This window comes from Myotis lucifugus, unplaced genomic scaffold (genome assembly GCF_000147115.1).
Source record: "Myotis lucifugus unplaced genomic scaffold, Myoluc2.0 scaffold_54, whole genome shotgun sequence".
NCBI classification, from domain to species: domain Eukaryota; kingdom Metazoa; phylum Chordata; class Mammalia; order Chiroptera; family Vespertilionidae; genus Myotis; species Myotis lucifugus.
The window spans coordinates 6,872,378-6,888,291 of NW_005871102.1; the positions used below are offsets into that span (position 1 = coordinate 6,872,378).

Here is a 15,914-nt window from a genome sequence, read left to right on the forward strand (position 1 = left end):
CCAGGCAGATCTCTTCAGGTGACGACAATGGTTGCCGGCTCAGAAGGAGATAAGACCGCTCTGGCAACAAGGCCAAGGCTCTGCTTCTCAAGAACTGCCCTCAGGCTGTGTCACCCCAGCTCCAGTGGGTGAAGGATCATCAGTTGCCACCAGGGCAACCAATTGCTTTCTCCTACGTCATCCTGGACTCACATGATGACAGAGACATGTCCCAGCCAAATAGGTCATAATTGCAATTAGCAAAGATCCCCAGGGAGTGAATTCCTAGCATGTTTTTCTTCAGAAATGACTGTATCATTAGGATACAGTGGCCTTGCATATGTGATTCTTCTCAGGTGCAGGATGTAGCTAGGTATGGCCTCCATTGGCTGAGATGGTGATTGGAAATGCCTGGGATGGCAGGAGACCCACTCTCTGCCATCCGTCACAGCCCGAAGGAGTAACTGTATAGATGTCACCGGGAAATGGGGATGGACTGGCTCTGTGTGAACCTAGGCCCAGAGCCTCAGGAAAATGGTCTGAAACGAAGAAAATGGACTCAAATTCTTCTAAGAACCCCTACTGTCCCCAGACTTGCCTCCCAGGTTTCAGAACCTGAAAATCTCACTCCTGACCCCAGACTGTTGCTGCTGCTGTAGGGGGTGGGTGTGGGTGGTGAGGGTAGGTGCGGGGGGGGGGGGTGTTGGAGAAGTGGAGGTGGCTTGGCCTTCTTCCCTGGGTGTGGCCCTCACTGTGCTGAGTCTGGCCACAGTTTCCTATCACAGGGAAGCGATTCCACAGGAATGCATCAAGACCCCAGACGTGAAGAACCACGGACACTGATTTCATCCAAGTTCTATGAGGCATGAACAACAACAATCAAAATCAAAACAAAACAACAACAACAAAACAAAACAAAACAAAACAAAACAAAAAAACAGAAAAGAAAAAAATAGCCCTTTGTGGTAAAGGGCATGCTGGGAAGGCGAGAACCAGAGCTGCCTCCCCAGAGCATGCTGGGAGGATGGGCACCAGAGCCACTCTCTAGAGCATGCTGGGAGATGGCCACCAGCACATCTCCAAGGACGGCACTTCCCCCCAACTCCCACCCCTACGCCCTCACCCACCCCCAACCCGGGGACCAGAGGAAAGTTTGTCCAAAGATGACTGCGGAGTAAGGGATGCCGAGGTTCTCTGAAGGTCCCCACACTGTGGGGGCTGGAGCCGGCGGACGGGGAGAACAGTCAAGATGAGGAGATGGAGAAACAGAGGCCGGAGAGAAACGGGACGACAGAGACTGGAGGGGCCAGTGTGTTGGCGGAGGATGTGGGGAGAGCGCAGCGGAGGGCTGTGTGGCCGCTAGCCCGAGGCGTTGATGTACAGCTGGCTCTTGAGAATGTAGTCGATGACGGGCTGGGACAGGTAATCCACGACATGGCCGTCCCCATGCTGCAGGGCCAGCCTGGGTGAGAACAGATGGGAATCAGATGGACATCGTTCCCTGAAGCCCGGCAGGAGGACTGGTCTCCCACTCTCTTTCAGGGAAAGGGTGTACCCAACGCCCCATCACCAGCCTTTGCTTAGGCTAAGTAAGTGGAATCCCTCTTAGGAAATACCCTCTTGTGCCCACAATTTCTCCCCCAACCTGGTGACTCCATTTCATCCTGGCTCTGCCAGCTCCTAGCTGAGGGACCTTGGGCAAGCGATTTAAGCCCATCTGTTCTTCAGTTTTCTCTTCCACAAAATGTGGACAATATCTCGTTTATTACAAAAATTAAATGATTCATTACGAAACCCACTTAGAACAGCCCAAGCACACAGTAGGCATTTCAATGTTAGCTATTATCTCTTTCCTCTGTGTTTCTCTGCACCATGGTCTGTGAAAATGATTCTCATTGGGGTTCTTCTGCTTGACCATTTCCTTTCTTCCCTACAGGAGCCTGATGGAGAAGAAGGTGCCCTCTCACAAGCTGGGGGGCTATGGCGGGAAGGCACCTACAGGTACAAAAGGGCTCCAGGGATGCACCTTGGTTTCTGCAGTTTTGCTTTAGCCTTGGTCTGGCTGCTCCCCATTCTTTCCTCATATGAGGAGTCAAACGTACCTGCTCTTGGTTGAGCTGACAACAGACATGGGATGGTTGATGTCATCCTTCACCACCATGATGTTGTTCTGGGGACAGAGCAGAGAGAATAGGTTGCCAGCCACCTCCCCACCCCCACCCCCCGACCTCGCAGAAAAGGGCCACATCACAGAGCTACACCAGCAGGGAGATGGAGAACTCACTTTGTATTTGCGGAGTAGTGAGGAGTGATTCATGATTCGGTCTGTGTCCGCTGCGTCCCGGGGCACCACCACGATCCCAAAGTCCCCAACAATCACCTCCATCTAGAAGAGAGAGGGGTGGGGGGAGAAATGAGAAAGAGAGAGGAAATGAGAGAGAGAGAGAGAGAGAAGAAATGAGAGAGAGAGAGAGAGAGAGAGAGAGAGGAAATGAGAGAGAGAGAGAGAGAGAGAGAGAGGAAATGAGAGAGAGAGAGAGAGAGAGAGAGAGAGGAAATGAGAGAGAGAAAGCCTTTTGTGAGATCATGACCCCAAGCTCCTACCAAGCAACTACTTAGCAGGGTGCAGGTATCATCCATGTGGAACCCCAAGCTTTAGTCCTACACTTGCTTTCTCAGCCCCATCAGTCCGCTCCTTCAAGTAACAACCCGTAACAGTGTTAGTGGAATGAGTGAGAACTTCGCCTGGCACACAGAATATGCGTAATAAATACCCCTAGACTAAATGAATAAGCGTGGCTCTGCATGCCTGGGCACGATCTCTCCAATCCCTGAGGCTCCTGTTGAGTTCATAATGCTGACGAATAGCATGAATGGCACATAGTCCTATGGTGGACAGCCTGTGGCAACACAGATCCCGTTGTCCAGCAAGAAAAGCCCTAGCCCCCCCGGTGGGCTACTGAGAGGGGCTAGAATGCTCCCTGCTCACCCCAGTCAAAGCTGCTGAGGGTCTCAGGGGCAGCGCTGAGCTTGTCATGCATTGGTGTGTGCAGAGGAAGTGATAGGAGGAAGATTATAATGGGGTCACTTCGGAGGTCAGCCTTTGATAGGCGCTTGCTGCCATGTGAGAAATGAAACCTTTTCCTTAAAAAAATAATAACCTTTAAAATTTATCCTGACTATAGACAATAATAGAAGCCTGGAAAACTAAAACAGAACAAAACAAAACAAAAAAAGAAGAAGAAGAAAAGAAAGAATAAAAAAAAATCAGAACCACACCACACAGAAAACCACTAATATAACCATAATACATTTGTTTTCCTCTCTACAAATAAGTGTATATATCCACAATTGGATTACACTGAAAAACAAATCACTTTATCTGCATTTTAATTTAACATTATATTGTGAGCATATTCTTACATCACCAAAATTATTTGAAAAGATTAAGCTTCAGCAATCTGTGTCCTTTATTGTCAAGCTGCACTATGATATGGCAGGATATATAAAACTGATCTTGTATAATAGAAAGTGGGCAGTGACCTGTTTTTTTGCAGTTATACATCAGACTTTGTTGAAGATCTTTATACATAAGCCTTCTACCACTTCTCTGATTATTTCTTTAGGATAAGAAGTAAAATAATTAGATGAAAGGATCTGAACTGGACACATTTCAAGCTCTTGAGACATATTACTAAGCTTTCTGGAAACTCAGGCCAATTTTTGTTTTCAAAGAGTCTGAAAGTGATGGCACTGAGAGACTTGGATCTAGCCTGGGCGTATTATTATTGCTTAGATCTTGCCAATTAAGGATCCCAGGTGGGGGGAGTAGGGAGGGGAGGCCGGCTGCTTCTAAGCAAGGCAGCTCATTGAGCAAGACCTGGTTTTGGCAGCAAAGGACCCAGGTTTCTACTTACAGTTCTCCAAACTAGTGACACCGACAGACATTAAGGAGCACTGTGGGGGGATTTCTGTACTAGCAGGATTCCACTTCTAAGTCCAATTCACTGATTATGTTCGTGTGGGTGCATGTGTGTGTGTGCATGCACGTGATTGGGTGCATGTGCACGTGATTGGGTGCACGTGCTCGTGACTAGGTGCACGTGCGTGTGTGTGCACATGCGCCTGTGCCCTTGGGTTTTCCATCCACTTTACCCTACTTCTGCCATTGCTGACAACTGGAGCTAGAGTTGCAACTGGAGCTCTGTTGTTGCTGAAATAAAAAGTCGGCCGAAGGTGCCCTAAGAGGGACGTTGTGAAGAGAAGTTAAAGGTGGGTGTAAAATATCAGGGCCCCATGGGATCGTACCATTTGGAAAACTAGAGCATTTTGCCACTTGCTGCACCGATCGGTGGTGTTCAGACCCGGTAAAGTGGCACGGTTTAAACTGCCCTATAAAAACCAGGCATGTTAGGGAGAGGCAAGGCAGGGAGCTGGAGGCAGACCCAGCCCCTCCTACCATAGCTTTTAGAGTGCTGCCCTGGGGTTCACTACTCCCAAGGTAACCTAAGACGCTGGTTCTCACACGTGGCTGCACATTAGAATCGCCTCAGGTGTTTTAAATGTTCCCAAAGCCCAGTTCACACCCAAAACCAATTAAATCAATCTCTGGGAATGGGACCTAGGCATCAACAGTTTTTTAAAATTCCCCAAGTGATTGCAAGACTCAACCAAGCTTGAGAACCAGTGGTCTAAATAAATACTGAGTTCAAACTCCAGGGGAATTGGTAGGGTACGGAAAGAGAAGAAAGGAGAAAAGGGAAGGAAATGGAGGGGAGGGAGGAATGGGAGGGATACAAGGGAGACCCTTAAGGATATCTGGTGTAGGCCGCATAATGCAGGATCTGCCTTCCATTTGATTCTGAGAACTGGATGGGTATTTCATATGTGATGCCTGAAATAATGGGGCTATTTAAAGAGAACATCCTCGTTTAAAGCATGAAAACAATGGCTCAGAACAGTAGTCAGGACTCCTGGGGGGATGGCCCTCTGGGTGACATTAGTGCATCTGCTGCTTTCCACTCAGGAACTAATGATCTGAGCACCCAATCAATAACAGTGCCAGGTGGCTCAGTGGGTAGCAAGCAGATGGAGACCGTGCTGCTTGAGACGTTTTCCTTTGCCAGAAACAGGTGACAGACTGGCCCCCTGGGAATCACAGACGGGCAAGGGAGATGGGGTCTGGAGACAAGACACATCAAAGAGGCATGTCTGCAGGCGTGCAGGCCAGAGGCTGCCGGCTTTATCTTCTAGGGCTCCGGCTTGATTTTCATGCTGGAGGGTGTTTGTGTGGGTGTGTGCTTTGGGGTGAGGGGAGGTGCCAGGTGCTAGAGTTAGGCGAGGTGTGCCCCACCCCAAGTCCCTGCCTCTCGTCTTCACCTGGCCTCCGGGATACCACCCTGTCTTGGTTGTCCTCCTACCTCCGCATCTACTCTTTTTTGGTCTCTCATCTTGCTGGTTCTTTCTCATCTCCCTAACCTCGAACTTGAACCATTGGAGTCCCCCATGCCTCAGTCCTTGGACCTCTTCTTTATCTGTATTCACACCCTTAATGATTTCATTCGATTTCGAAGCTTTAAAGACACACTGAAGGCTCCCTAATTGATACCTCCAGCATAGATTTCTCTCCTCAACTTCAGGCTCATATATCCAGCGGCCTTTTCAACATGCCCGTTGGGGTGAGGCATCGCAAATTTGATATGTCCATGAGCCCCTAAACGCTCTGATATCAATCAATCATTACTGCACCCCCCCCCCAAATGTTTTCCCTGCAGCTTTTCATTTCAATAAATGGAAACTCTTCTTACAAATGCTGAGGCCAAAGCCTTGGCAAGTTCCTTGATTCCTCTTTTTCTCTCACATCCCACATATGATTTATAAGGCAACCCAATTGTCTCTGATTCCAAAACAAATCCAAGAACCGGCGCATTTTTCTCCATTTTCATCCCTTCTATTCTGGTCCAAGCTTCCTTTGATAGGGTAGATAATGACCACATAAACCTTATGTAGCAGAAGAAACTCTGCAGGTTTATCCAGAATAATCTAGGAGGAGGGACCTACTTCAATAACAAGTGGGAGGCAGAGGGCAATTGAACACAGAAGAGAGACGATGGTGTAAGGACAGCAGAGAAAGATTTGAAGATGCTACACTGTTGGCCTTGAAAATGGAAGAAGGGGCTATGAGCCAAGCAATGCAACAAATGCAGCTCTAGGAGTCAGCAAAGGCCAGGAAAGAGATTCTCCCCCTGAGCCTCTGGGGGGAATACGGCCCTGCCAACAACTTAGTTTTGTCCTGGCGAAACCTATTTTGGACTTCTGGCTTCCAGAGTATAAGAGAATAAACTTGTGTGGTTTAAGTCAGCAAGTTTGCAGGAGTTAACTAATTCACCTCCATCATCTCTCACTTGAGTTGCTCCAGTCTCCCTGTTTTTCTCTTGCCTTTTTCAGTCTATTCCCAATCGCCAGGCTGATGTTAAAAAACAAATTATGTTGCTCCTTAGCTCAAAACCCTCCAATTAAATGTCACCTTCTCAGTGATCTTACCTTTTCATCTTCTAGTCAAAGGCTCCCCAGGGGAGGGATGGTGGGGATGGGGAGAGCAAGTGGAAGGAGCGGACTCTGCTTCCCCAAATTCAGGGAATCCGAGGGAAGGATGTGAAACATGTTGAGGCAGGAAGCAACCTGGCCTCGGGAGAAACGCAGGGGGCAAATCTCTTGGAAGGAATGTGCAGTTATCAGCATCATCCCTCCAGGAGGCTGAATTCCAAGACCTGCCTTGCTGGATTTTAGGGATGCTTTGGGTAGGAGGATGCCCAAAGGTCTTAGCCAAGACCTTTCTGGAACAGAGGGTTGAGCAAGACAGATATGGCTTCATTTCTTGGGTCAATCACTAACTGGTGGGAAACATTACACAAATGATGATTTCAACTGCATTGCTATGAAGGATAAGGCCAGGTTACTATTCAGTGGCTAATATCCTTTTAGTGGCTAATGTCTTACCGGTAACTGTCAAAAGTTTACCCATAAAACATTAGCCACATCTCGTGGCGGCGGCAAACTACCTTATGGGCTGAACTCCTCCAACCAAGCTTTTCCCAGGTACCCTTTCATTCTTCCATTCAACAGTTTTCTATTGGGTGTATGTGGCAAACTGGTCCCTGTCCTGCTGTTGCTGAAAAAGACGGGTACATTTAGTGTGCTCACAGAGCTTACTGTCTTGTAGGGGTAGATCATAAACAGATAAATATTTAAATGAGAAAACATCAGGTAGAGCTAAGGACAATATTGAATACTGTGGGGGAGGAAGAAATTTACCCCTACCCTAGGTTCTTCCAGCAGGTCTAGTAATTAAATCTACATAAGGCAGATGAACAAGAGAAAATAACCAAATTTAATTACATACTCACGTATGGGACCCCCACATACATAAGGGTCAGAGACCCCACATACACGAGAGGGTCAAGACAGGTAAAATGAGGGGTAATGGCATTCTGAGCTTCAGATGAGGTCAGACGCCTTGGGCTTCAGAGGGGAGCAAGGTCATTCCAGGAGGATAAGAGCAGGTGTTCAGTGATTAAATATTCGCTGTGCCCTCCAGAGAGGTCATTAAACTTTATTTCTGGTGCTAACTTATTATGGGCCAAGCTCCAAATTTAAATTCTTGAAGGGACAAGTAAAAGCTTCTCCCCACAGGGTCTCAATTGCCTTCACCTCAAAATAATCCCCAGGCTAAAGAGCACATTTAGGAGGCCTATTCTGAACCCCTTCAAAATCAAACACAATTACTTTTCAGCTGAACTCTAAATGACTAGAAGAGGAAGACAGGGACACCTGGGCAAAGGGCATTCCCAGTGAAGCCACCGTGAGTGCAAAGGCCCTGGGGTGGGAAAAGGTGTTCAAATAGAGAAGCCAAGTGGACCTGGAGCCCAGAGAGGTGGGGGAAGTGGACAAGGACCAGATCACAGTAAAGATGGGGTTTCATTCCAATTCCAAAGAGAAACCATTAGCATGTTTTAAACAGAGGCCTTGACTTCTATTAGCAACAGGATCCAATTTACGTTGACTGAGCCAGGCAAGTCTAACTAGTAAGACCCTCTGTAGGGTCACTCTGAGACCCTGGTTAGGGTTCCGAATTCTAACCGTGCTCTCTTCCTAAGGTACCGTACCTGAGCCACATGCGCACCCTTGTGTTTCTCCTCCAGATGAGGAAATTCAGGGATGAACATGGGACTATCAGTCAGGAGGGGAAGAAGCAGTACCTGCTATTGTGCCAGGCACAATGTTAGGAGCTTTATTTATTATTACATTTAATCCTTCTGAGATATGTGCCTCAGTTCTCACTTGACAGATGGGAAAACCGAGACGCAGTGAGATTTAGTCACAAGTCCAAGTGGCACAGCCAGGAGGTGAACTTACACTCACTCTGATCTGTTTTAAAGGCTCCTTCAGCAGCATTACACGGAGGCAGTGTAGGAAGAAGCTAGGAAAAGTCCTTGGCAAGTGGAATGGGGAAACTGAGACAGAGAGCTAAACAAACTGACAATTTACAGCCAGATACCGAAGGTCACCTCCCTAGACAGAACATCCAGGTCTCAGTTGTATTTCAGCTCCAGGCCTAGAAAAATAGCAAAGCCAGGACCAGCTGCAATGACTAATGACCCCGTGATTGGTCCCCTTTCCAAGACCAATCAGTGGAAACCACGACCCTGAGAGGGCACACCTGGAAAAGCTGATGAATATTCTATTGAGGTTCTCCCTAAGCTCCCGGCCTTTAAAACCCTCAACGGATCCCAGAGTCAGCTCTCCCTCCCAGGAGCACGCCCGCGCCTTTTCCTTCTCTCTCCTCTCCCCCCAAAGGTGTGCATCTCCTAAGCTCTAAGGGACCCCAGGAGACTTGCAACCAGGGGAGCCATGGGCAGCGGCAGCTCGTCCCAGGCTAACCCCTGAACCTGTCTCCAGGGCCCCCTCTTCCCTGACTTCTCAGTGAGCCAAGGCAGACCTGCGGAGGCTCATTTCTTTCCTGTAACATTTCTACAGAACCACGGCAGCCGCGCCTCGGCTCTCTCCTGCTGCTGCTTCTATCCTAAGCCCTTCCTTGCTTCACTGTCCCCAGCTTTACTAAACATCCTCTCAAAATCGCCGGGACTGGGGTTGTGAAATCTTCCCTGCAAGAAGTGAAGAGCTCACACCACGGGCGGCCCCTAGCAGACCCGCTCAGGGCCAGGTCTCCTTGCCAAGAGCAACACCTCTTCTAGACCCATTGTTAAGACTCACGTTTTAGTGACTTGAAACTTTTTTGGTTTGGAAAGATTCTCTGTCTTTTCTCCAGGCACCTCATGGGCTAAGTCCTCTGTTCATTACTCTACATTGCCCCCTGGGGTATGTCATTTTGTATGCTTCTGAGTGGGTCAGAAATGATGCGGGGAGAACGTGTCCAGTAGGCGACAGGCTTCTGCCACCTGCTCCACCCATATCAACCAAGAATCCTCCACCTTGGTTCTGGCCCCCGCTCCTCCCCGGAGGGAAGTCTGGGAGAGGCTAGTGCGATCAGAGTCGAGAAGGTGGGAATGCATTTCCAGAATGCCGCTCAGTGCAAACAAATGAATGATGCTTCTGAGGGGGTTCCCAGAGAAAATCATCTCCACTCCCCTTTCCAACTTGACTTGCGGGAAGGCAGGGGATTCCAGACTCAAGTCAACAGCCTGAACACGAAGCCAACAGTGCCTTTCACACGAGAACCAGAAACTCCCCGCCAGGGCTGAGCCGCCTTCCCCGGAGCCTGTGAACTCAGCCCAGGCTCATCAGCGCGGGGGACCTAATCCCCAGGGTGGGAGTGTCCGTGGGGCTTCCTGGCCGCGGCTGGACTGTCTGATAAAAACCATCTGAGCCTGAAAAACCAAATGTTTGTCTTTGCTCCATTTGTCCCGGAGCCCAGGGATTTCTTCTGGAGTGGCCATTGCCCCCGGCCCTTTCCCTGTTTATTTGCTTTGGTTGGTTTCCCACAGCTGGTGGATGGAGGAGGCAGTTAGGCCACGGGCTGGTTGGCTGGAAAAATGTCGGCTACAGCCTATTGGAGCTGGCCTGTGGAGTGCCGGGCTTTGGGAAATGCAAAAAGAAAGACAAAGGAACAAAGAAAAAAACACTTTCCTCATTGGCCCATCTCTGGTGCCTCACATCCCTTTTAGACTTTCATTCCTTTGGGTTAAATATTGACCCTGGCTCATTTAAAAGGCGAGTGGCCAATACATTTAATCATTAAACTTAATGATTTTGCCATCTTGCTGAAAAGTCAAAAGCTTCCCAATTAAAGACCAAGAGAAACCTTCTAGTTCAACCAGCCAGAACCATCGCCCCCCAAAAGGTCTTGTTCCCACCACTGGGTCTTGTGCAGCCTTCTCTCAGCCTCTCAAGCCCTCTCTTTCCACCCACTTAACCCAATCCTGTCCATCATTCAAAGCCCAGCTCAGTGCTGCCTCCTCCCTGGCCTGCTGTGAATTACATGTATCATTCCTCTCACTTGACCATCTTATCTGGATTAGGGAGCTGAAGATTTATGCAAAATCCCTCTCTGCTTAACCAATAGTTAGGTCTTGCACAAGTCACAATCCATGTGAGCCCTGGTTTCCATATCTGTAAACGGGGATAGAGAACCCACTTCTCAGGAATGCTCTAGGTCTTGAGTCTAGGGGTTAACTGAGACACAAGCCAAGTGTTTATGGCCTGTCTCCCCACTTGGTCTATTTTGTTTTTTCTATTCCTCCAACCCTAGAACAGTGCAGGGCACATGGCAGCTACTCAATAGTTTAAAACCAATGAATGAATAGCAGCCAACATTGATTGAGTGCTTTTTAGGGTCAGAAACTCTTCTGAATTTTTCACATGTTTTATTTCATGGACTAGAAGGAACTAAGCTAAGAAAATGTAAGATACTTTTAGGGTGCCAGTGCCTCCAGGGCAAATAACGTGCTTATGTTCATCGTGGACACTCAATAAGTATTAGTTGCAAGATTGATCGAAGGAAAGAATACTCTAATCAGAGTTAATTTGCCAGGCTGCCTTCCACCATAACCTAATGGACAAAGCAGCTAGCAGCATAAGGTCCTGGACTGCAGGTTTTGTCTGGGAGAGGGGAGTGAGTATGAAATCTTCCTGCTTCATAAATCTGTCCATGGCTGACCGGTTAGCCTTTGGCCTTGGTTTCCCACGGATCTTGGTCCCGCCTACACACCCGCTTTGGTGCTGGTGTCAGGAAGCAGCACAGCAACGACCAGGCCTTCTGGGGGAGACTAGTTCTCTAATAAGTCCGGAAATGCCTGGCCGGCATGGCTCAGTGGTTGAGCGTCAACCTATGAACCAGGAGGTCACGGTTCGATTCCTGGTCAGGGCACATGCCTGGGTTGTAGGCTCAATCCCCAGTGTAGGGCATGCAGGAGGCAGCCGATCCATGATTCTCTCTCATCATTGATGTTTCTACCTCTCTCCCCCTTCTTCTCTGAAATTAATTTTATATATATATATAGATATATATCTATATATATATATATATATATAGATATATATATATATAGATATATATATAGATATATATATAGATATATATATTAAAAGCCCAGAAATGAACAGGCTGGGGTGGGGGGGAGGCTGGGTCCTGATCTCCAAGGCTAGTCCAGGAACCTGAGTCTTGATTTCTCCTGGAATCAAGAATGAAAATGCCAACCACCAGGAAACACACAAGCAGCTCCTTGGGATCCTATGGAGAAACATGATGCACTTGTATGGAATTTTCTCCCCGGGGAATGTAAGGGTTAGGAGTGTGTTACTGGTCAGAGGAGGTCGGAATGCTCTGCAGGGCTAATGGGTCTCTTTGCCTAACAGGAAATGCCCACGGGGTGTGTTGGGGTGGGGGTGGGGTTGTCCCTTAGTTGTGTAATTAGATTTCTGGGTAAAGAGCGTTGGCTCAGGAATCCAAAGCAAAGAAAGAGCAAGAGGGACTTGGTGGAGAGTGTGTGGCTGGAAAGGGTCTGGCGGTCCCGCTGGAGAGCAGCTTGTCTCGGCGGCTGCCCAGCCTGAGTGGGGACAGAGCGGCTCCCCACTTCCCTAGAGCTTCCCTTACAGGAGGGTGCAGAGGTTGCTGTTTCTCCTTCTCTCCTGTCTGGTTTCTGAGGATTCTGGAGAAAACACGGGAGACTGGAACACAAAGCCTGGGCCCGGGACTTTTCCAAGGAGCTTTGTTCTCCTGCTGACATGGGCAGGTTCTGGCGCTGGGCTCACCAGGTGTTCTGAGAAGTGTTGACTGAATGAACGACACCTGGGCTAGAAGCGGGTCTTGCAAACCTCATCCCCGGTGATCCCATGCTTAGGGACTGAAATTCCAGGCAGACCTCAGAGGGCAGGCCTTGCTAGAAGAATAAACAGGGCTCACCCTGTGCCCAGTCTTGAAAAAGACCTTCCTTTTCTAGACCAGGAGAGCCAACCTTCCCCAAATAAGGACAGTGGAATAATTCACTGAGCGACTACAGTTTCCTGCTCCCTGTACCCCCCTCTGCCCAACCCCAACCCTATTTCTAGCAGAGAGCCAGCCCCTTTAGGAGCGGAATCTGCAGGGCAGACAACAGAATGTTTTTAAGTCAGTGGTTTTAAACTCCCTGAAGAGGTTTCACCAGATGTCCCGAGGAGGAGAGAGAAGATAGGGATATAGCATCAGAATAAAAAGAGCTTTAGCTGTCTCTCCCTCCCCACTACTGGAAAGAAGCTAGGGATCTGTGAAACCTCTCCCTCCTCCCTCCCAGGCATCACCCTGGGAGCAAAGCCTGGTGATCATAGGTTGGGGGAGCCTAGCGCTGGGCTTCTAGACTCAGCCAGGAGTCCCATGCCCCAGGTGAGCATAGAGGCCACCAACTTCAAGGGACCACAAGGCCTGAGTAGAGATGTCTGTGGGACCATCCTGCATATCAGATATTTACATTACGATTCATAAAAGTAGCAACATTACAGTTATGAAGTAGCAATGAAAATAATTTTATGGTTGGGTCACAACATGAGGAACTGTATTTAAAGGGCCAGAAGGTTGAGAACCACTGGTATAGAGCCACCAATTTCAAGGCACCACAAGGCCTGAGTAGAGATGTCTGTGGGGACCCTCATGAATTGATATTCATGTGCAGGGCGAACAGGAGCCTCTCAGGTTCTAGTCAGTGATGACTGAGACCAACTTCCCATCATCCCTGTGGGACAGCGATTTGGAGTTGAATTTTAATTTGGTTTAAACATTTGGTTTAAATTTGGTCTGGCACACCTGTGCTGTGGGCTGAGCTTCACACTCACTGTATAAGGAAACAGCTCCTTGGTTTTTTTTCTCTCTGCCCCGGATACCATGATTCTAAGGACGCCACAGACTGGCTGGGGGTTGAATCAAAGGACTGAGTGATGGGCCAGGCTGGGTGGGGAGGTAGAGCTCTGGGCTCTAGAAAACCCACTAATGAGCTTTGCGTATCCCCCTCACCCACCTCGCCTGCTGCCTGTGCTGTGGACTGGAGTCCTCAGCACCCTGACCAGGACAGATGTGGGTCCCTGCTGGCCTGGGCCTGCTGGGTCCTCTGGGAGCAGCCAGGCTGGGAGCCCCGATCTCTGGGGTGACCCGCCAAGTGGGGACACAGTTGAGTAGGTGAGGGTCTCACTCCACCTCCACTCTCCCATTCCCAGTAAAACAACAGCTATTGGTTTCTCAAATTTCCTGTCTTAACCAACATGTCATTTCAGCTCCAGGGGCCAAAGGGAAGGGAAGGGCCTGGGGCTCACTTTTCTGTTCTTCAAATGTCAGACGGGCAACAATGAGAGTAGCCCTTCTGGAGGGCAGTCAGAGGACCTGCAGGCCGCCAGCTAACAAAGCCCTGGCCGCGCTTCCAGAACCCCAAATGCTTCCAGAACCCCAAATTGGGTACGTTTCAGGCTCCACAAAGCCTGAGTCTGCCCTGGAGAGGAGTCCCTGGAGGTTCCCAGGCCCGGCCTCCTGCTGGGACTGCCCCGGACAGTTGCCCGCATTTGCCTGGATTCTTGGCAGAGCTCTGCTGCGATCTGTACAGAACTTTGCCCGCATGACTTTTCACCTTCACGGCACCTTGTGAGGCAGGGAGGAAAGTGAAAGCTAATGGAGCCACCTAATCCAGAACTGAAAGGGGGTTTAGAATTTCTCTGCCGGAAATCGTTGAGGGCTGGAGATGAAAGGCCTGCACTGTAATTTGCTCCCCTGAGTCTCTCCTCCCCTCCTGGTTGTCCCACAGCCTGTCAGCATGGATGCCCTTCCCCCGTACCCATGTGTAGCCCTCCATGTCTGCGCAGGTAAACTCACTTATTAACATAGGTTGTATGTAACAGTGTGTCAGGAGCTAGGCAGGGCGCTATAGATAGGGAAACTCTAATTCTCCCCAAATCCGATGAGGTAGGCACCATTATTATACCAATTTTAGAGTTGGGAAAACCTGATGCTCAGAACATATTTTGTCACGAGTTGTGTTAGAGTAGAACTAGAATCTTGAGTCTGATCCTATCGAATCTCTCTCTCTCTCTCTCTCTCTCTCTCTCCCTCCAGAGTCATATGTATCCATCTTGCCACCTACTACTTGGGGTTAGGGACTGTATTGTATATTTCTTTAAAATCTCCGGATGCTATAGATAACATTCTATAGATCTTATAGATTAAATACAACTGAGGCCCAGAGTTGTTGAGTGATTTGCACAGAGTCACACAGCAAGTTAATAAAAAGCGCTGTATCCGAAATTCCTGCCTGAGACTCAGCTTGCAGAGGGCTATCCATGGGATTGGGGGCATTAGCTCTGGATCTCAGATGAATGAATTCGTGAAAGAACAAGAATAAATGGCCACGAGAAGAGTGAGTCGTTTAAGAATCAGCTGGCTTAAGACCATCCCAGTCAGATCTGGTAACCAAGGATGTCCACTGAGCTTCTAAGTGATACAAGTTTAACTTCCTGGTTCCCTCTAGTCCAGGTCAATGGCCAGAAGGATCCCGCTGACCTGTTGCCATTAATGTCTTCCCTTTGGATCCCATTCTCCAGTTGAGGGAATTCTAGGGTGATATTTACTACCTCTTCAAAGAGAATCCAAGGAAAACAAAACACAATAATTCAAAGGGGTAAAGGCCTTTTTTATCCCTCCCTCCCACCCCCACCTACCGCCAGCAGCCCTCTCTGGAGCACACACATCCCCCCTCCCTATCCCCCCTGCCCCAAGCACTCCTTGGAGAAGGTATTCTGTGACTCAGGTGGCTTCCCCCAGGGCTTTACAAGAGCAAGCATGAGGAAGAGTGGGTGTGGAAATGCAGTAGGAGATACAGCCTGGGGTGGGTGAGAATTTCCTTCCCTGGAGATAGGAATGGATTGCCCTCCTGGGAGCTCAGAAGTGGGGAGGAAACTCGGGCTGGGGAGGGAGGCTGTGGGGAGAGGGAAGACCAGAGGCCCACATCAAGTGCCCCCTCCCATCCTTCCCCATGCCAGCCGTGGGCGGTCTTGCAACCTTGGTACTCACATCTGCCTCGTTCCAGAGCCCTGGGATGCAGAAGGATTCGAGCAGGTCACTGCCACACAGCAGCAAGATCCGCAGCTCTGAGGAGGGGACAGAGTTTGCAGAGGGAGCCTGTGAAGGCCTGGGAAGCATGCGGCTCTCAGCCGCCTTCCCCGATGCACCCAGGAGTCTCCCCCCCGGGGCTCCCAGGCACCCCTGCACCATGGTGTGTGCAGTGCAGAAGCCTTTGCTCTCCTCTCCCTCAGCTCGTTCATAGACCACCCCTGTCTCCTGTGGGAGGAATTACTTCGGGGAGGGTCTGGTTTGCTGGGTACTGAGGGGTTTCTGGGGTCAGGATCGTCCGTCACTCTAACAGAGACGGAGCCAGCGATGTGCCCTCACTAAGGTCTCAGGGTCT

At 49.3% G+C, this 15,914-nt stretch overlaps 1 protein-coding gene across 1 annotated transcript in view; it reads right to left on the reverse strand.

Annotated features, from left to right (window-relative positions):
• Positions 1–943: 943 nt before the first annotated feature.
• The window catches only part of NMNAT2 (nicotinamide nucleotide adenylyltransferase 2), a 98,358-nt gene continuing 83,387 nt past the window's right edge, over positions 944–15,914 (reverse strand). Inside the window, exons 8-11 of the mRNA XM_014456091.2 lie at positions 15,521–15,597; positions 2,264–2,365; positions 2,082–2,149; positions 944–1,441 (exon numbers count right to left, since the gene is read on the reverse strand). Coding sequence (XP_014311577.1) covers positions 1,339–1,441; positions 2,082–2,149; positions 2,264–2,365; positions 15,521–15,597 — 350 coding nt within the window. The 3' untranslated portion in view covers positions 944–1,338. The remainder of the gene's footprint in view (positions 1,442–2,081; positions 2,150–2,263; positions 2,366–15,520; positions 15,598–15,914) is intronic.